Source organism: Bos indicus x Bos taurus, chromosome 15 (assembly GCF_003369695.1).
Source record: "Bos indicus x Bos taurus breed Angus x Brahman F1 hybrid chromosome 15, Bos_hybrid_MaternalHap_v2.0, whole genome shotgun sequence".
NCBI lineage: Eukaryota > Metazoa > Chordata > Mammalia > Artiodactyla > Bovidae > Bos > Bos indicus x Bos taurus.
Window position 1 is genome coordinate 54,908,967 of NC_040090.1, and position 20,900 is coordinate 54,929,866.

Consider the following 20,900-nt stretch of genomic DNA (forward strand, 5'->3'; position numbering starts at 1 on the left):
CTGCAGGAAGCCCCCAGGATGGCGTGGGGGGCGCTCTGAGGCGGAGGCCTGAGGCCTGGCCGGGCCTCGGGGAGAAAGGCGGGCGGCGGGCGCCAGCTGTGGGGTGGGGGCGCCGGGAGGAGTAGCACAGAGCAGTGTTGTGCCCAGCGGGGTCCGGAGGAAGAGCGAGAGAGTTCCTCAGAGGAGTTTTGTGGGTGACGAGGGAGGGTGGGACCGTAGGGGGCGGCAAGGATTTAGGGAGATGGCGGAGGTTATAGGGTACGAGGCGGCCCTATAGGGGGCGGCAGGGATATGCTGTAGCGGAGGGCTCAGTTTGGAAGAGGACCGGCTGCTTGACGGAGTAAGGCCTTGCAGGTCGATAACGGGGTGATTATGGAGCCTCCGAATGTCGGAGGAAAGAAGGGGCTGTGTGACTTAAAGGTTTCTCTTTTGGGGGGAGTCCCTATTGTTCCCTAGCTGTGGAGCTGGTTCTCTGCTCTGGTTGCGCAGATACGATTGCAGGGCCCCAACCCTTTTGTGTTTATGGGCCCAGGGAGCTGACTTGAAGTGTGTAGGGGTTTGGAGGGGGTATGAAGGGGAGGGGAACAAGCAATTATTTGCTTGCAAATCAAAATCATTAGCTTCTTTCCTTTATCACTCACTCCCCTTTCTCTTTCTCAGTCCCCTTGCCCCTTCAAAATAGAACAGTCACTCCAACTTGCAGACCGAGCTTAGAGAAACTGCGCTGCATTTGCAAACAAAAGGTCTTTTTGGAGATGACGAGACTGTTTTGGGTGTGAAACTGTCAGTCGCTAACTACCGTCTGGGAAGTGCTGTAATTAACTCCGCTAGGGTTCCCTCCCAACTAGTCTCTGTTTCGTTCGTATTTTTGAAAATATAGAAATACAACTTGGAAATCTAAATTGGGAAGGGGTAGGAGGAATATTTCTTTTCCTGAGACGTAAAGCTGCAGTGCAGCTTAATTAAGAGGGGAGCAGTTCTCACATAGTCACATTTTGGCTCTAGGGAGATACGAGGTCTTATGTGCATGATAGACAGTAATATACCATTTAATATTTAGAAGTTGCCCTATTCATCCTCTTAGTGCTTTGCAAATAAGTAATCTTCGGGTGTGAAATAGGTGATATCGCTGATCACATATAAACCTGTCAATACAGGAAACCACCTACTACCTTGAACTGAAATTAGGTGGCTGTTAACTACCCTGCTTAAGAGGTCAGTCAGTCTCTGGATGACTTCAAAATATACAACTTTGTGTATGTGATAATCAGGATTTGCTTTTGAGCAACTTTATTTTCAATTTAAAAAAAGACATCAAAGAATTTAAAATTTGTATTGTTTGAGTAGCTTTGGCGTATGGCAGAAGGAACAGTAATTAATTAGCTACTGTATTTTCGGTAAGAAATATAAAGGTGTTAACACACCAGAGTAGGCCTTTATTCCCTCCCACCCGCGGTTGTGAAATTAAGGTCTTACTTTAAAAAAAAATAATTTTATTTGGGGAATAATTTTTAAAAATAACTTAATCAGTACTCTGGGTGTCCTAGAAAGTTTGGTTAAAGTTAGTAATGTCTTTATTCTTTCACAGATTTGTTTTTTTTTTTTTTTTAAGCACAGGTAATTTCCTCATTGGAAGAGACCCTAATGCTGGGAAAGATTGAGGGCAGGAGGAGAGGGGGGCGACAGAGGGTGAGATGGTTAGATAGCATCACCAACTCAATGGACATGAGTTTGATCAAACTCTGGGAGATAGTCAAGGACAGGGAAGTCTGGCATGCTGCAGTCTGTGGGGTGGCAGAGAGTTGAGTGAGACTTTGTGACTGAAAAACAGTTTCCTTTTTGTGGAGTGTTGGGGTTTTTTTTTTGTTTTTAATTAAAAAATTGCTACTTCAAGTTGAGACATACTTTTGAAAAGTGTTATATTTTAAAATGTAACAGTTCTGTAGTAGTCAGACTTAAGATAGCTAAAGGTTTTCTTGGCTGTTTTTTGAACAGAAGATTTTGACGTGTAGACGTATTTATGTCCCTTGACTGCTTTAGTTATTGTTTTAAAGGACAAAAACTTAGGGGGGAAAAGAAAATGTAGTTTTCTTCAGGTTTAACTTCTTTGGTTGAAATTCATAAGGGCGTACATAATGCTTTTCTGAAAGCACAAAGTGAAATCAAAAGCTCAACTCTTCCAAGGATTCTCAGTTGTCAGAAAAAGAAAAAAAAAATTAATGAATTGTTTTGCCTTGTTCCTTTGTAGATTTACATTAATTAAGTTGTGCCATTCTTCATTGAGTTGTAATGCAATTGAATGTAATGAATCATTGACTTTTAGAGGTGGCAGGGACTTCGGAGAATTCTTCGGGGAGGAATCTGAAGGGAAGAGATTATCATCTGACAGCTAATGCTAATTTAATCACAGTATTGTTCTACCTGATATTTTCTGGGTTGCTTTGAACTGACAATTTAAATGAGATCTGTCTCAGTGCAGGTTTGGTTTTTGAAGCAATTCATTTTTTTTATATCCTCTTTCCTATCCTGGATAGTGATTTGATCTACATGCAGCTGTATCCTTAATTCTTTAAAAGAAGGGAGTGCTTCTAAAGGAGTTCTTCAAATGGAAACAACAAAGGGGTGTTTTGTTTTTTTTCCCCAAAATTTACTGTGTTTACTGATTTAACTTTTTTTCTTTGTTTCAGATTGAAGTGAGATTCAGATACATAACTCAACCTTGTTAGAGGGCTTTTTAAAAAATAAAGAGTTGATTCGTGCATGAGAGCAAGTTACTGCTGCTTACCGTTCAGAGACTTACAGGTGCTTACCTGCATTGCAATAAAGGACTCATATATTGAGCAAGACTTATATTTATCTCTTCGTTTTGGAGAGCCTAATAAACTGTTATTACAGTTTCTCTACTGACTTTCAAAAGTTTTGAAGTTTGAAAGAGACATCCTTAAAATTAATACAGCATGAGCACGGCCAGAACAGAGAACCCTGTTATAATGGGTCTGTCCAGTCAAAATGGTCAGCTGAGGGGCCCTGTGAAGCCCAGTGGTGGCCCCGGAGGAGGGGGCACACAGACTCAGCAACAGATGAACCAGCTGAAAAACACCAACACAATCAATAATGGCACTCAGCAGCAAGCACAGAGTATGACCACCACTATTAAGTAAGTGTTAGAATAAATAATAAACACACTTGGGGGACCAAGGAGGTATATTTTGCTAGTTTGTTGTTGACTACTTTATGTATATCATTTTAGTTTAACCATTTTGATTGTGAATAGAGGACAGTTGACTGTTTATGGTCAATAGGTATTTGTGATAGAAGAATGTATCTCTGTCATAATTAATTCAGGTTTGTTAAGTAACAAACATAGGCACGGATAATATATATTTTGCATAGAATATTTTTTGAAACATTCTGGCTTTCATAATGAGCTCAGATTTATCTGGTTTTTGCCAGTATGGCTTTTTTCCTAGTGTGATAACTTGACTTTATCCTAATGTGAATGGCAGTTAAAGCCAATCTTAAAGACTTGTCCAGCTTTCTGAACTTCAAAAGTACTCAGAAAATTTATCCATAACTTTTAGTCTATGACACTTTGCTTTTCTGTCTTATTTTATTTATTTTTAAAATACGCTTTCTCCTTTTACACATACACAAAATAACAAGCAGTTGGGGAACTCAGGACTTTGAACTCTTTGGAACACATCTCTGAATAGTCCCAAACCTCTTTGAAGACTTTTAAAAACTAAGAGCCTTATTTTACTATGGAATATTTTTCTTTTAAATTTGAAAGCATGTAGGCTGTCATCTCGACTGAGTGACTTCACTTTGACTTTTCACTTTCATGCATTGGAGAAGGAAATGGCAACCCACTCCAGTGTTCTTGCCTGGAGAATCCCAGGGTTGGGGGAGCCTGGTGGGCTGCCGTCTATGGGGTCGCACAGGGTCGGACACGACTGAAGTGACTTAGCAGCAGCAGCAGGCTGTCATCTGTAAGTGTACACTTTAAAGTTTGTGAATGGTGACTATGATTCCAAAGAATCAGTTTAATAGAAAATTAACAATTAAGAATCTTGACCCATTTGGTATTTGTCTTTGTTAAGAATCTAGCTGTGTACGTTGATTTAACCTCTAGAAGTATGGTGAAACTCAAAAAGTATGTGTTTTATTACAATCTAAGTCTTTTTCATGCTTAAAAGAAGCATTTACTAAAGAAAAATAGCCCAAATTTTCAACAGAATTCATTTGGTCACTGGGAGAATTGGCATTAATGCATATTATTATTTTTGAGGTGAATACTTTAATTGGTATAGAAATCAAAAATGTTTTCTAAATTGCAGTTCGTCTTGACAAAATATGAATAGACTAGCAACATTTAGTCTACTTTTAATTTGAAACATAAAGCTGCATTATTCCATTTTGAGAGCATTTAATGCTTAACCACTGGTTTGAGACTGCAGTGGATTTTGCTTTTTTTTTTTTTTTTTTTTGCTTTTCTTAGATAAATGGGTTTTTTTCAGTTCTGTGACTCTTTAAATTTCAGTTGAAATACTATCTTTTCTGTGAAGACTCCTAGATCCCATGTCTCAGAGATAGTTAATACCTGTCTCTGTTAGTTAATCTCGCATTTAAAAAATTTTTAACTTTCTAAGATGATAAATTTTTTTGTGGGAAGATTTTGCATTGTATCGTATGCATTTTTATCCACTGTTTAGTGAATTTGACAATGTGACAAGCTGGCCTACTAGGATGTTCAACTGAAAATGCTCAGAAACTTTGGTGTGGTATTATAGACTGGGGTGAAAAGCTTTAGAACTCTTGGATTTGGTGGCAAATAGTTTCCTGTGATAGAGTATCTTGGATTATGTGGGATGAAGCTTTAAGTAAAATATGTCCTTATCTTCCTGAATGAATACTCGAGATGTTTGAGGGGGGCTTTAATTATGAGCTGTTATCATTAAATCAGTGAAAATTTAAAAGACAGTTGAAAGCATTGTCTGCTTTATTGACAGTCTTTTTTCTGTTAGATGCTTTGGATATTATATTACTTGAAGTTTTTACATGACCAAAAAGAAAATTTTTTTCTTCCATGGTTTCAAGCATCCCCATTAAAGAAGATTGAGAGGTGTTTTTTATTAACAGCTAATTTTTCCAGGCACTGTGCTGAGTGCTTTATAGAAGCTATTTTATATAATTTTTTTTATCTCATTTTATATAAGAGAATGGAGATTTAGAAAAGTAACTGTTGCAGGGTCACAGAACGGATACGTAGAAGAGTCAAGGCTTGAACTGAAGTCTGAAACTTTATAGATTCTTTGGTTTTAACTAGTCACCAGGAGCTACAAAATCAGATGCCTATAGGGGACTGCCGGAGAAGACAATGGCAACCCACTCCAGTACTCTTGCCTGGAAAATCCCTTAGAGGAGGAGCCTGGTAGGCTGCAGACCATGGGGTCACTAAGAGTCGTACACAGCTGAGCGACTTCACTTTCACGCATTGGAGAAGGAAACGGCAGCCCACTCCAGTGTTCTTGCCTGGAGAAGCCCAGGGATGGCAAAGCCTGGTGGGCTGCCGTCTATGGGGTCACACAGAGTCAGACACTTAGCAGCAGCATCAGCACAGGGGACTGCCAGATGAGAGGGGACTGCCAGATGAGAGGGGACTTGACCTACTTAAAGGCATCAGGTGCTTGATTTTAAACTCTAGTTACTAACGCCTATCAAACTGTTGCTATGTGGAAATTTGGAACCAGTGTTGCTGCTAAAGCTTTCCGCCCTGCACCCTCCCCCCAAGAAAATCCAGAATCAACTTTATACAAAATATCCTAGTTTTTTAATGTTGGCAACTTTAAATGAAGTAGTACTATTTTAGGTCAGACAAAACACATGGGTTACCAGTTTTGAAAACAGTTGAACTGTATACAACATGCTTCTCTTGAAGAGGATGGATATCTTTTTTTCCTTCCATTCTTGATTTTTTAAGTTTTCCCTAGATTGTTGTGCTTTGTAAGAAAGAGTATTTTTTCTGGAGTTGTTTATCTCTGTTGTTACCTGTATTCTTAAGTAAATGGCAATATATTAGTGTGCTTTTTAGAAATTATTATCAAGATGAATTACCTTTGTATTTTAGAAAGTAATGCTGTGAACTCTGATACTTCATTTTTACTGTATTCTCTCTAGACCTGGTGATGACTGGAAAAAGACTTTAAAACTCCCTCCAAAGGATCTAAGAATCAAAACTTCGGTAAGTTGGTTGTAACATTCAAGTGGAAAAATGATGTGGAAACTCTTAAAAGTGAAGTAGCTACTTGATGATGACAGTAGGCACTGTATGTTTACTCTTAAGTAAGTTTAAGTGGTTGAAATTGTATAGCTTATATATGATTAATTGCCAAAAATCTCCACTATTTGGAGGAATTGGTAATAATGTGTATCCATATTAAATATTGTGTTTATACATATGTGTATCTTATCTCACTTGTGGAACATAGTTTTCATGGCATTTTCTCAAAAGTCTCTTTTGTTTCTAGAAGCACAATAAGATTCAGGCTAGGTTTTATCCACCTTTTGTGGATGGAAAAACTGAAGTTGAGAGGTTAGTTCTCTTAGCCCAGCAGTGTCAACCAAGGGTGATTTTTGTCCCCTCAGAAGCATTTAGCAATAAGTTATCACAGCTGAGGATATGCTACAGGACAGCCCCCTTAGAGCAAACAATATTCTGGCCCAAATGTCAATGGTGCTGGGCTTGAAAAACTCTGGTTTAGACTAGGATGTTTGTAGGCAGTGCATGGTAGAACTAGGTTTTGACTTTACACCTTGTGGTTTACAGTTCACAGCCTGGTACTTGTATAGAAATAACAGTATTCCATCACTCCCTAGCAGAAAATGACCACAGGGTGGCTGGTCTTTCCCCAAAACATAGTTTTTAAATGGCTGATTTGTGTTAGAGTGGCTGTTTTTCGGAAATAGTTGAACTGTAGATTAGGACAGAGAACTAATCTGCATATATCTTTTTAAATGGGATAAAGAATTAGTCTCTCAGATACTTTCTTAAACATGGTAATTACTAAAGGAACACAGTTGTACTTCATTCGTTTGATGCTTGTCTGTTTTTGTTTGACCAGGATGTGACCTCCACAAAAGGAAATGAGTTTGAAGATTACTGTTTGAAACGGGAGTTGCTGATGGGAATTTTTGAAATGGGCTGGGAAAAGCCATCTCCTATTCAGGTATATTTCCCCTTTTTACCTCCTATGTAATGTTATGAATTAAGTGTTGCATACTTTTTGATGGTTTAGTGAACCAGTATTGCTCTCCAGCGTGTGCACACATATATGTATGCTTGTACATGAACACACACTTTCTGAACCTTAAAAGGGTAAGTTACAAAATCTTGGCACTTTGTCTCTAAATGTTTCACTGTGTATTTCCTAAGACTAGGGATATTCTCTTGAACAAGAATAGTACAGTTATGTTCAGTCACTTTTAATGCAGTATTTCTAACTCACCTGTCATTTGTAGATTCATTTTTAGTTGGGTCCCAAATTTTGTCTTAAAGTATTTTTTTTTCTTCTGTACAGGACCCATCCTAGGATCAGATATTGCATGTAATTGTTACATCTCTTTTAATAGTTAAGTTTTTCCCTACTCTTTTTTTTTTTTTTGGTGGGGGGAGGGGGTGTCTTTTATGACATTGACATGTTAAAACTAGAACTCCCTTCCTTTTTTTATTCCAGTAGAACATTTTTCATTTTGAGTTTGTCTCCTGTTTCCATGTGATTTGATTTAAGTTATGCATTCTTAGCCAGAATACTGCAGAAGTCACTTTCGGAGTTAGTGTTCATTTATTCCAAGGGTGATTTTAATTTTGATTACTCTTTCAAAATGGTATCTTGATTTTTATATTACATATTTCCGGCCCTGCCCCCTCCCCTTGAAACTAACAGCCTGTGGGGAGGATTTAAGGCAATGCCAATATACTATTCATCAGAATTTTCCCCTAATTCCTCCTTGATGTATCTGTATATTATCAGTGTAACTCATAAATTCCTTTTTTATTAAATGGTATTTTTGTGCTTGAATTGTCCCATATTTGGCCAGTGTGCGCTCCTTCAAGCCAGTTCCTTTGTTTTTTGTAATGTGCCTCTTTCATTTTTTTCCTCTGATAAACTATTTTGTAAAGCAGTTTTAAGTTTATAGCAATTGAGCATAAGAAATTTTTCATAAATCCCTGGTGACATTCATGCATAGGTTCCCTGATTATCAGCATTCCCCACAAGAGCAGTTTTTGTTAAAACTAATGAACCTATGTTGACATATTATCACCCAAAGTCCGTAGTTTACAATAGGGTTCATTGTTGATATTGTGCATTCTGTGGGTTTGAATAAATGTATGATGACGTGTATCCACCATTATAGGATCATACAGAGCAGTGTCACTGAACTCTGTGCTCTGTCTTTTTACCTTTCCCTCCCCCTTCATTTTTCTTGAGCACTTTTTGGTGGTATATCATGATGCCAAGCTTATCGGTACAGCTACGCTTCCCCAGCCTCAGAATCAGCTGTTTCTCCAAAGAACTCAAATTCCAGTTAGTTGGGAATAGTATTAGAGACCAAGATCTAAACACTAGGTGCATTCTTTAAGTGGAAAGAGCAAGGAAATATATGTATATATACACACGTATGTAGACCTACATACAAATTTGATGTGTCTTTTGTCTTCACATAAGTTGAAGTTGTCAAATCCAAGCTGTACTCAGGACAAACTCTGTGACATCATTGAGCACTTTTTCATTGAACAAGCATGTGTCAAGTGACCTAGAAAGTGTTAGACCCTGAGGGTGTTATGATGAACAAGATAAATAGGGTTCCTGCACTCAGAGTCTGATGGAAAAGACTGCTAATTATACAGGTAATTTGAGTGTGATATAATGGGCACATATATGTAGACATTAGGAGAAAATGGAACAACCTGGAAGAAATGATCCATGTTCCAAGTGGAGAACTAGAATAGTGATTGCCTAGGAATGAGAGTGCTTTTGTGGACAAACTAGAAGAATTTTGTTGTGGTTGGAAAAAGTATGAAGATAAAGTTATACCTCATTAGGCAGTCTGAGTGCAGAGACCAAAATATTTAGGAATTTGCTTTTTTATAATGTAGTTCGTGTTAATCTGTTTTATCTATAGGAATGAAAAGTTTTATGGGTACTTTTCTACTGAATCGTTCCACTTTGTAACTCTATACTTAGCAAGGTGTGTGGCAGGAAATAGGCCCTCAGTTGTATTGTTTTGATGAAATTACGATTAACAGATGTCTGTAGGTGAACTTGGTCTAGAGAACTGTTTGAGAGTACTGGCTTTGCATTCAGGTTGCCCAGGTTGAATCCAGCTCTGCGGCTTTCCATGTTGATTATTTGAGATGTCTCTAAGCCTCAACTTTCTGGCCTATAAAGTTGATACAGCAGTGTATACCATAGAGTTGTTGTAAAGATGAAGTGAGGCAACTCATGTTAGTATCCTTAGTACAGTGGCTGCTGCTGCTGCTAAGTCGCTTCAGTTGTGTCTGACTCTGTGCGACCCCATTGATGGCAGCCCACGAGGCACCCCTGTCCCTGGGCTTCTCCGGCAAGAACACTGGAGTGGGTTGCCATTTCCTTCTCCAGTGCATGAAAGTGAAAAGTGAAAGTGAAGTCGCTCAGTCGTGTCTGACTCTTCGCGACCCCATGGACTGCAGCCTACCAGGCTCCTCCGTCCATGGGATTTTCCAGGCAAGAGATAAATGCTCAATAAATGTTACAGGTTTTTATTTTATGTAGTAGTTTTATCAAAAAATATGGTTCATTTAGCAGACGTAATTCTTGATGGACCCTTAATGTCTCATGTTTCACACCTTTGTATTAAAATTTTAAATTCACTTTGTTATTTGCATCCTCAGTTTGATACGGCATATAGGCAAGTAACTCTCCAGCCACTTAGCCAGTCTACCATATGGCTTTTTCTGTAAGGTAGAAATGAACTCCCTCACAGGGTTTTTTTTTGTGAGGATCAAATGTAATGTACAGACATACCTCATTTTACTGTGCTTTGCTTTATTGTATTTTGCAGATACTGCATTTGTCTTTTTGTTTTTTAAACAAATTGAAGGTTTGTGGCAACCCTGTGTTGTCAGATAATGGTTAGTATTAAAGTATTTTTAAATTAAGGTATGTATGTTGTTTTTTTACACAAGGCTACTGCACACTGAATGGACTAGAGTATAATGTAAGCGTAATTTTTGTATGCCCTGGGAAACAAAAATATTTGTGTGACTCGATTGCAATGGTAGAAACGAATCTGTAGTGCTTCAAAGTATATTTTGAAATAGCAAGCACAGTATGAATGTAAGGTATTATATATACCTGAGACTGCCGTTCACATTGACTTTTCCTATAGTATTGCTTTGTCTGAGAATCCATGGAAAATATAAGATAACGTGTTTTAGACTCGGTGTAACAAACCATAAATACTAGGACTTCAAAAATAAGTTTAGAGGTTCTCTAGTGAAATCCAGCCTCATGAGTGGCATTCTTTTACTATTTTTATCTAACTTTTCTCCTTACTTATTTTCTTGTCATTGTTTTCTTTTTTCTTCCCCCCGCCCCAAAATGTGTCTGTTGTCTTGTATAGTACTTGGTTTTACCGTGTTATCCAGGCATTTTTTTCTCTCCAAATATAAAAGCCTCTTGATGGGTGTCACCTCCTTTAGAGATGAAACTTGGTTGCACTTTGGCTATGGTATAAGATTTTTGGAAAATTAGGCACTTAAAATCTTCTTTTGAGAGGATATAATTTTACACCGACAAGCTGGAACCAGATACACTACAGATTGGTTCCACACATCTTTCTTTGCTACAGCCATCTGTGAGTCTAGTTCTAGGTCTGAATGCTATGCACAGTACTATAACCGTGCCATTTTAAAGGCGTAGCTCTACAGTAACAGAGCCTTTTTTGGAGTACCTAGGAGTCTACTGTTTTATTCTGTTTAACAATGCAAAACCTTATATTAACTTGGAGATGATTGAAAGATGACAGCTCTTGCTGTTTCCAGACTTTAGGCACAACTTTTGAGGACTTTATAGATAAGAAGGTGATGGAATAGCAGGTAGTTAATTATTGAGAGAAAACAGAAGTTAACTTTGGCAACCAAATTTCATATTAAATTGGGAATCTCAAGTTATTTTTAGGAATTATTTCATTAACCAAGTCTAATTAGTCATTTATCAAATTTATAGTAAAGAATTAGAACATTCTTAATTCTTTTGTAATTCATTCCTCCTGCTAACAGAATTTACTATGGCTAAAAGAATTGTTTTCTTAAATTCTCAAAAATGCATGTCTTCATTGGATACTATGGTAAAACTGGAGTGTGTTCCTTAGGCTGGAGATACTATTTTTGAAATTACTGTCTTCCATCTCCTTTTTTTTCTAGGGAGCAGTAGATACCTTAATCATAACTGCCTCCACAGTATCCATTTTGTTCTCCCTGAAACTAAGATTTAAGTTCAACTGACCCTAGGAATTAAAAAGCAATTGGTGTCTCCATTTAGCTGCGGAAGTTGACTAGACTATCCATTGGGGACTGGAGAGAACGTAATTCCTCAGAAAAAAGTTTAGGGTGCTACTGAGAAAGGGAAAGTGTTAGTCTTTCAGTCGGGTGAGACCCCATGGACTGTAGCCTGCCAGGTTCCTCTGTCCATGGAATTCTCCAGGCAAGAACACTGGAGTGGGTAGCCATTCCCTTTTCCAGGGGATCTTCCCAACCCAGGGATCGAAGCCTGGTTTCTGGCACTGCAGGGAGATTATTTACCATCTGAGTCGCCAGAGAAGCCCTGAATGCTGAAGCTCCAGTATTTTGGTCATCTGATGCGAACAGCCAACTTATTGGAAAAGTCCCTGATGCTGGGAAAGCTTGAAGGCAGAAAGAGAAGGGGGTGTCAAGAGGATGAGATGGCTGGATGGCATCACCGATTAATGGACATGAGCTCTGGCAAGCTTAGGGAGATGGTGAGGGATAGGGAGGCCTGGTGTGCTGCAGTCAGTGGGGTCACAGAGAGTCGAACGACTGGGTGGCTGAACAACAGCAAAGAAAGGGAAATGGATACTAGGGTTATTAAAACACAATAAATACATACTGGCTCAGTCCCTAGATCTTACAGTGGAACTGGAACATGGACTTTGGAAAGTGGCAGAATCAGACATACCTTTAAGTTCGTGGGATTTTTCTTATTTTCGATTTTTGTGTTCTGGTGGTGTTTTGTATGCTTGTTTTTTGCCTTAGGGTATTGGTCACAGAGATACAGTTTACACATTTTAAGTAATGCAGTTCAGTGGTTGGTTTGTTTTGGTTTTTTTTTTTATATTCACAGTTGTGCAGCCAATTACTACAATCAGTTTAAGAACATTTTCACCAAAAAGAAACTTAATAGTTACCCTTCTTCTCCTAGCTCTAAGCAACCACTAATCTACTTTCTGTCTGTATGGATTGACCTATTCTAGACAATTTCATGTAAATGGGATCATAAAATTCATGCTCTTTGTGACTCAGCTGTGGCTTTTTGACTTAGCATATTTTTAGGATTCTTCCATATTGTAGCATGTGTCAGTACTTTATTCCTTTCTATTGCTGAATAATATTCCACTATATAGCTATACCACATTTGGTTTATCCAGTCTTCAGTTGGTAGAGTTGTGTCCACTGTTAGCTATTATGAATAATGCTTTTTTGAACACTGATGTATATAGAATTTTTTGTGGAGTATTTTCATTTCTCTTGGGTATATACCTAGGACTAGAATTGCTGGTTCATATGGTAATTTTTTATGTTTTTGAGGAACTGCCAGACTATTTCCCAAAATGGCTGTGTATTCTACTTAGTAGTGTATGAGGTTCTAGTTTCTCTTATTTGCAGACCTAAGTTCAAATCCTGATTCTAGCATTTCTTGCTTAGTCACCTTGTGCAAAACAATCTTGAGGATCCATTTTGCCATTCGTAAGACGAAAAGTAACCTAACTTGAAAGGATATAATTAACATTAAATATCTAAGTGTAGTACCCATCACAGTAAGTTTTTAAAATTTTTAGCTTCCTTTCTCCTTTCTCTTCTCCCTGGCAGTTCCCCATGACTTCTCTTGAGTTTCAAAGCTGTCTGAATCTGATTTGAATTTTCTCACTTCATATTGTTTAATCTTCCTAGCAAACAGTGGTAAGAGACAGTGTGAATATACTGAATTCTCTGACTGCTAATCATAATAGCCACCATAAGAAACAAAGTACAGTGCATCTTAACTTACAGGCTAGCTAGCTTACTTTGTTAAAGCCCTATCCTTAAACAGTTTCTGTTTCTATAGAACATAAGTCCTGTCAAAGAGCAGAGAAATAGAAGTCAGTGGCCTTTAAGTCATAATGTAAACCCCAAAAAGGAATTAGGACACCCCCAATCTAATTCTATCCTGTCTCACTTCATTGAGATATCTTATCCTTTTAAAGGACCTGACTCAGGAAGTCACTGAGAGACGAAAGTCTTTTTCTGCTGTTGAACTGAGTGGTATACTGGTAACCTGTTTAAAAACCATAACAGAGATTGAACCCATGTGATAATTGCCCTTCGGGACAACTGAAGATTAATAGAGTTGACTCAGAGTTATGGCTCAAGGGATAAAGAATCTCCCTGCAAAGCAGGAGCTGTAGGAGATGTGGATCCCTGGAGGAGGAAATGGCACCCTACTCCAATATTCTTGCCTGAAAAATCCTGTGGACAGAGGAGCCTGGCGGGCTACAGTCCACAGTGTCACAAAGAGTCAGACACGACTGAGTAACACATGTGCTCAAGCAAGGAAGGATTTAAGACCAGAGGGTCAAACCAAGACTTTCTTCTTTGACCTGCTTCACCCTACATAATAAGCAGACTGTTTAATGCTGGCTGTCGGAGTAAGATAACAGAGTGTTGTCACTGAACTATTTTCACAGTTGTTCTGGCAACAGTGTTAGTTATTCTGATTATATGGAACCCATCTGACTCCTGTGATTGGGGTTCTAAAATAAGTATCATGGTAGGAAATGAAAGTCATGATGCTTATGACTTGGGTATTTCTCCAGTAACAGTTTTAAATTGCTAGACATTTGTTTTGGTCATTAGCTCAAGCATAGAAAGAACTAATTATAGTGATTATTATAGTGATTATGAATATTTTTCCTAATTTATTTTTCTAATTTTCTAGTTGTAGAAATTAAAATAGTTTTAGAAATAGAAGTGTTCTGCTTCCTCTGTTCATACCTGTTTTACCTTTTTTAATTTCTCTCTGTATATGTGTATTTAATATTTAGTAATTGTTGAGAATCCTTTGCTATTGTCTAGGAAATTTGCCCTAATAAGAAATATTATCTTCTGCAAAACATTCATGTGTGCAAAACACACATGAGTAGGCCAAATTTGAAAACGAGAAGTTAGGGCACATCTCAGGACAGAAGTTGGCTGCGAGACAGACATTGGTCATTATGTAATACAATTTTAAAAAAAGATAGGACCCAAGACTAAACTTTTCCAGCTGAGTCCTATTTATGTAGGAATAAAATTGTCCAACCTACAATTTTTCATTGTGGTCAAGTTGGTTTACTAGTCTCAGAATATCATATAGTCCTTCTTTTGAATATTGTTTGTGCTGTTTTTTCTTCCAGTTTTTAATTGTGAAATGTCCTCTGCTTATTTTCCTCTATGTGTTTATTGTGCCATCCCAAGTTCCTCCTCTTTTTCTGTTGTTGATGCTCACAAACATCATGTATGTTGTTTGCTCATACAAACTCAAAGGTTTTTATTACTAAATTTAGTATGTATTTTATGAGTAGTTCTGATAAATGTCAGTTGATACTAATGGTGATGTTGACTGGTCCTGCTAATTTATTTGGTCTTTACTTTTGTAAAATACTTCAATACCAAGGAACTTTATATACTTTCAGTGTGTTTGAGAGAAGAACTTGCCTATGTACTGTTATTAACAATGCATACAAATAATAAGCATTGTTCGATCTCTTCTAGGAGGAGAGCATTCCCATTGCTTTATCTGGTAGGGATATTTTAGCTAGAGCAAAAAACGGAACAGGCAAGAGCGGTGCCTACCTCATTCCCTTACTTGAACGGCTAGACCTGAAGAAGGACAATATACAAGGTTAGTTGTTTAAACTATAAATGGTGATTTAAATCTTGGAGCTATATAGAAGATATTACCATCTTTACTCAGTCAGAACTTAAATCATCTGAAATTAGTATTTACCCTTTTCACAGCTTTTGTCCTGGTTGTCTTATAAAAATGATTCCTAACTTTTTAAAAAGAGATTTCTAGTTTTTAAGGTTATTTTGCATATTATACAGTTACAACAACATTCCAGTGAGATAGGCAAAATAAGAATTTGTCCTATGGATAGGGAAATTAAATTATCTGAAATAGATACTTAAAACTATGGAACTAGAATGTTTCTTGTGACAGCTATGTCTGCAGAGTTCCTTGTAAAAGCAGGAACTTTTTCTCTCTGAAGCCTTGTGGCTTGGGGATTTTAAAATCTTAAGCAGTAGGGAAGAAACACATTTCCATAGCTGTACCCAGTAGATCTATGTTTTCACCTCTAAAGCTTTTTCTAAAATTTTCCATTTTTTTCTCCCCATGCTTTCTTGATCTATAATAATTCTGCCATCTTCCTATTATGTTCATATGATATAAATAGACCTGGGCAGCAGGAGTTTCCTATTTGGGCATTTTAACTAGTGATCTCTTACAAAAATATTAATATATTTTGAGCTAATAATTGCGAACTCAAAGAACCCTTTAAGGCTTTGTAACCAGGAGGAGTAGAAGAATTGTATAGCATTGTTACTGAGGAAAAGTCTAAATCTGGTGCATTATAATAGGTTCTTTTTTTGAAATTTATTCATTTGAGTGTCTCGATTATAAGAGGCAGTATTTCTATAGCTTCTTAAACTCTTTAATACATGGCTTTTTTTTTCCCTCTCTCTCCTTTTTTCTGTTTGTTGATATTTTCCAGCAATGGTGATTGTTCCCACTAGAGAACTTGCTCTACAGGTCAGTCAAATTTGCATCCAGGTCAGCAAACACATGGGAGGGGCCAAAGTGATGGCAACCACAGGAGGAACCAATTTACGGGATGACATAATGAGGCTTGATGACACAGGTAGGAAGTGATTGGATGTAAGCTGGCTTGCTGGCTGTAATTTGACACACAAGTGTTTCCTTTCAGTAATTTATTAAAACTGTTTTTAAAATAGGGAACAAACATTGCAGTAGATAAACAAATAAAGGAAATGACCATTTCAGTCAAGAAGAAAAAAATTATTTTAGTCATTGAAAGGATATTTAACCTTACTAATAATTTTTTAAATTGCATATAAAGACAGTAAATTGATATTCTACTTATCTGATTGACAAGATTAATTAAGATTGGAAAGGCTAACTAGTAACCAGTAATAAGCATTTGTGAAGAAATTTGTTGTCTTGCAACATGGGGATATAGATTGATACAATCTCTATGGTGGGCAATTTGGCATTATGTTTCAAAATTATAAATGATGTTTTTAATGATCTTTTTTTGAAGAAATAATTGGACAAATGCAAAGTTGTTTACTGCAGTGTGGTTTGTAATACTGAAAAACTGGAGCAAACTAAATATCAGGGAAATTTGGCTGAATACATTGGGGTATAGACTGAATGGAATGCCACATACCATTAAAGAGTGCAGCTGATCTGTATTCATTTTCATGAAGAGCTCTCTATGATAACATTGTTTAGTGAAAAAAGAAAACAGCAAGAGTTGAAATCCACTTAAAGTTATACATTGAATTTTAGTCAGGATTTTATATATGATTGTTACTTGATTAGTTTAATTCCTATATTCTTTGTACTGCCTTGTTAATTAAAAATGATCATCTTACTTGATCCTGTTACAGTCTTCTGCAGACCATTGATCTATTAATAGATTAGAGGCAAGCTGCTGTATCACGACTGAAGTGACTTAGCAGCAGCAGCAGCTGTATCAAAAGTTCAGCATACTTTTTGTTTTTCCCTGGGGGTTTCCCTCAGGCAAAGAACTATGTTCCTTATTTGGAACAGGTGAATTGGAAAGCTGTAGCCCACTGCATGCACAGGTGAAACTAACTGGTATTCTCTAGCCAACTGAAGATGAGATGGAAATCCATATTCTAAAACACATCTTGGCCTCTTTGTATTATTCCTGCAGCAGTGTTTCTGATAAAATATGTATGTGATAAACCTTTACTGTATCCTTTTTGCCCCAACTAAAATTAATAAAAATACATATTTTCTAATCTTGTGTAGTGCATGTGGTGATAGCTACCCCTGGAAGAATCCTGGATCTTATCAAGAAAGGCGTAGCAAAAGTTGATCATGTCCAGATGATAGTATTGGATGAGGTAACGTTTTTTTCATTTGGAAACATACTATTCTGTACTGATTTGGCTTTGTTTATAACTGCCAGTGAATGAAGCATAACCTCTTTGTGTTTAAGACCTTCTAGTAAATTCACTACTCTTGTTGGTTTGTTCAAACTAACTTGCTTCTAAAACATGTTTTGCCTTTTAAAAGCAATAGATGATAGGTATTTATAGGAATAATTCAGCCTTGTGTCTTTTTCTTAGGGAAGTCAGTTTATTTTTATTTTGCAGTGAGAAGTCACTGAATAACCTCAAAGCCAAGCCCATCCTGCATCTCTCTTTATTTTGTGATTCATCTTAAAAAGCATGTTAAAAAAAAGGCATCTTAAGAACCCCTTATTTAACATATCCAGCTTCGTATTGTTTGTTTTTTTGTCTCTGTTATATGTGTTCTTTCACCAGACTATAAGTGCCTTTGAGAACTTACTCAGCTCTGCATTCTTGGGACCTAGCAAGCAAGTGTTTTATATGTATATGCAGTCAGTGTTGATGTTTGGGGTTTTTTTTTTTATTTTTAATTGAAAGACAATAGCTTTACAGTGTTGTGTTGTTTTTGCTGTACATCAGGCTCCAAGTATGTGTACATTCTCTCCTTGAGCACCCCCACACCCCGAGTGTTGGTGTTTTGAAATGAAGTTATTTTCCTATGTGGTCTGTTTTAAGATAACTGGATCTGTTTCCTCTTGGTCTAATTTGAAACAGGTTTTTATCTTTGAGTAATGAGAGAGAACATTTATTAGTGGCTGTGTTAGCACTAAGTGCTTTATGTGTTTTTTCATTGAATTTTTACAACAATCCTATAAGGTAGTTATCCCATAAAGTAATTCTTACAATATGAAGACATCTTGATTTTTAAATTGTAGAAACTGAAATAGTAGTTAAGAAACCTCCCAACATAGATAATATTGAAGGAGGCAAGTTTTCTGTTTGTGTGTGTGAGTGGGTGAAGTAGAAAAGGATAGCTTTTATTATTTCCCAGGCAAAGGGAAATACACCCTGCTTCTGCCTCAAAAAACTGTATCCCTGAAAAGTTTGAAACACAGGTAGTTTAATGCTGTAGCCTGTACTTCTAACACCATCAGATCACATCAGTCGCTCAGTCGTGTCCAACTCTTAGCGACCCCATGAATCGCAGCACGCTGGGCCTCCCTGTCTATCACCAACTCCCGGAGTTCACTGAGACTCAGGTCCATCGAGTCAGTGATGCCATCCAGCCATCTCATCTTCTGTCGTCCCCTTCTCCTCCTGCCCCCAATCCTTCCCAGCATCAGAGTCTTTTCCAATGAGTCAACTCTTGAGGTGGCCAAAGTACTGAAGTTTCAGCTTTAGCATCATTCCTTCCAAAGAAATCCCAGGGCTGATCTCCTTCAGAATGGGCTGGTTGGATATCCTTGCAGTCCAAGGGACTCTCAAGAGTCTTCTCCAACACCACAGTTCAAAAGCATCAATTCTTCAGCTCTCACATCCATACATGACCACAGGAAAAACCATAGCCTTGGCTAGACGGACCTTTGTTGACAAAGTAATGTCTCTGCTTTTGAATATGCTATCTAGGTTGGTCATAACTTTCCTTCCAGGGAGTAAGCGTCTTTTAACTTCATGGCTGCAGTCACCATCTGTAGTGATTTTGTCTCTTTAATGGAAATCACATTAAAATTTTTTATGGGAATAAGGATTATGTCTGTCTAGGAGTCTTCTTCCCTTAGATCAGTATTACAGACTTTCCCCTTTTTGTATCACTGAATGTGTGTTGGTGCCTTTGGACTATATAATGTTTACAGCCAGGAACATTCTGTGAACTCTCTTGCTGGAATGATTCCTTATTAACCAGAAACCTTAGACATGATTTCATTTTGTTTAAGATCATCTTTTCTTTGTACTGCAGGCAGATAAGTTGCTGTCACAGGATTTTGTGCAGATAATGGAGGATATTATTCTCACGCTACCTAAAAACAGACAGATTTTATTATATTCTGCTACTTTCCCTCTTAGTGTACAGAAGTTCATGGTGAGTATAAATCTGTACTTAGAAGCAGTACCTTCCTGTTGCCCATGAGTGTACTTTTATCCATAATTACATTATATTACTAGTGTATATTTTATGCTGGTTTCAAGTTTTAAGATAACAAAAGTATTTTGATTTTTATTTGTTCATTAAGCTGGTGTCTGACATAGCCATTGATGCTAGATAAATTGATTATAGCATAATCCTATATTTAAAGTACAAAATAGTAATAACTTAGCTGTATATCTGAACGTTAGATCTCCCATTTTATGGTAATGGCAGATTATATATTTTAAAGAGAGCTGCATCCCTTCAATTAAGAGTTTATCAAAAAAAAAAAAGTTTATCAGACAGACATGTATGAGGATATATTTTGAGTTAAAGTTTATTTAAAGAAATAAACTCTGCTTTAACTATAAGACTTTTTTTTTTTTCCTTCAGAATTCCCATTTGCAGAAACCCTATGAGATTAACCTGATGGAGGAACTAACTTTGAAGGGAGTAACCCAGTACTACGCATATGTAACTGAGCGCCAAAAAGTACACTGCCTCAACACACTTTTCTCCAGGGTGAGCCAGTTAGACTTCAACTGCTGAATGTTATCCATTTCTTAACCTCGATAAAACAGTTGTATCAGTTTTCTCATCATTTTCAGGAAAAAAAGTCCTTAGTTTTTCCTAAAAGGTAGTTTCAATTGTTGATCTGAAGCTGATACTGTATCATTGACAGGTCATAGGCACTTTTAATTTGATTCTAAAATAATTTGACCTTAATTATAGGTAATCCCATTATTCTCAGTAATTATAATTGTTCTAAGTAGATGTGTTTTTGCAAGTTTGCCTACTTGCCAGAATTTTCTTGTCACCCTGAGGTCAGTACTCAGATGCTCTTTGAAGACACACGTGAAAAATTTGAGACTTCATGCTGTTTATCCCTGCCCTCTTGTTTGAGCTCAGAAATGAACACCTTTTTCACAGTCTATTTAATGCCACATTCCCCACTTTTTTGTGCGTTTTTCTTGATTCCACTGTTTTAAATGGTCCTTAGGCATAGTGCTGACATGTTGTCCAGTGCTCCTAAGAAGAGATAATGTATTAGATAAACTTCATAAAGACTTGAGTTATAGTGCTGTTGGCCATGAGTAAATAAGGTGTCTTTAAAACAGTAACACATGGGGTGAGTTCCCTGGTGGTCGGGTGGCTAAGACTCCACACTGTCAATACAGGGAATCTGGGTAGATCCCTGGTTAGGGAACTGGGATCCTGCAAGCCATGTGGTGCAGCCAAAAAATACTCAGTAACATGCATAAAACCAGATTATCTGTTGACCCGTTGATGAAAAAAGTTACGAGTTCCTCACAGGAACCTAACCCTCTATTTCCCCTGGAGGGAGTGGTCGTATAT

General features: G+C 37.4%; 1 protein-coding gene across 6 annotated transcripts in view; it reads left to right on the forward strand.

The window, feature by feature from the left end:
• DDX6 (DEAD-box helicase 6) overlaps positions 1-20,900 on the forward strand; it is a 31,793-nt gene that overhangs the window by 963 nt on the left and 9,930 nt on the right. For all 6 annotated transcript variants that reach the window (XM_027563554.1, XM_027563558.1, XM_027563553.1 and 3 more), the window contains exons 2-9: positions 2,688-3,157; positions 6,178-6,241; positions 7,122-7,226; positions 15,068-15,197; positions 16,069-16,215; positions 17,376-17,470; positions 19,377-19,499; positions 19,938-20,066. In XM_027563554.1, the coding sequence (XP_027419355.1) occupies positions 2,958-3,157; positions 6,178-6,241; positions 7,122-7,226; positions 15,068-15,197; positions 16,069-16,215; positions 17,376-17,470; positions 19,377-19,499; positions 19,938-20,066 (993 nt within the window). In that variant the 5' untranslated portion in view covers positions 2,688-2,957. The remainder of the gene's footprint in view (positions 1-2,687; positions 3,158-6,177; positions 6,242-7,121; positions 7,227-15,067; positions 15,198-16,068; positions 16,216-17,375; positions 17,471-19,376; positions 19,500-19,937; positions 20,067-20,900) is intronic.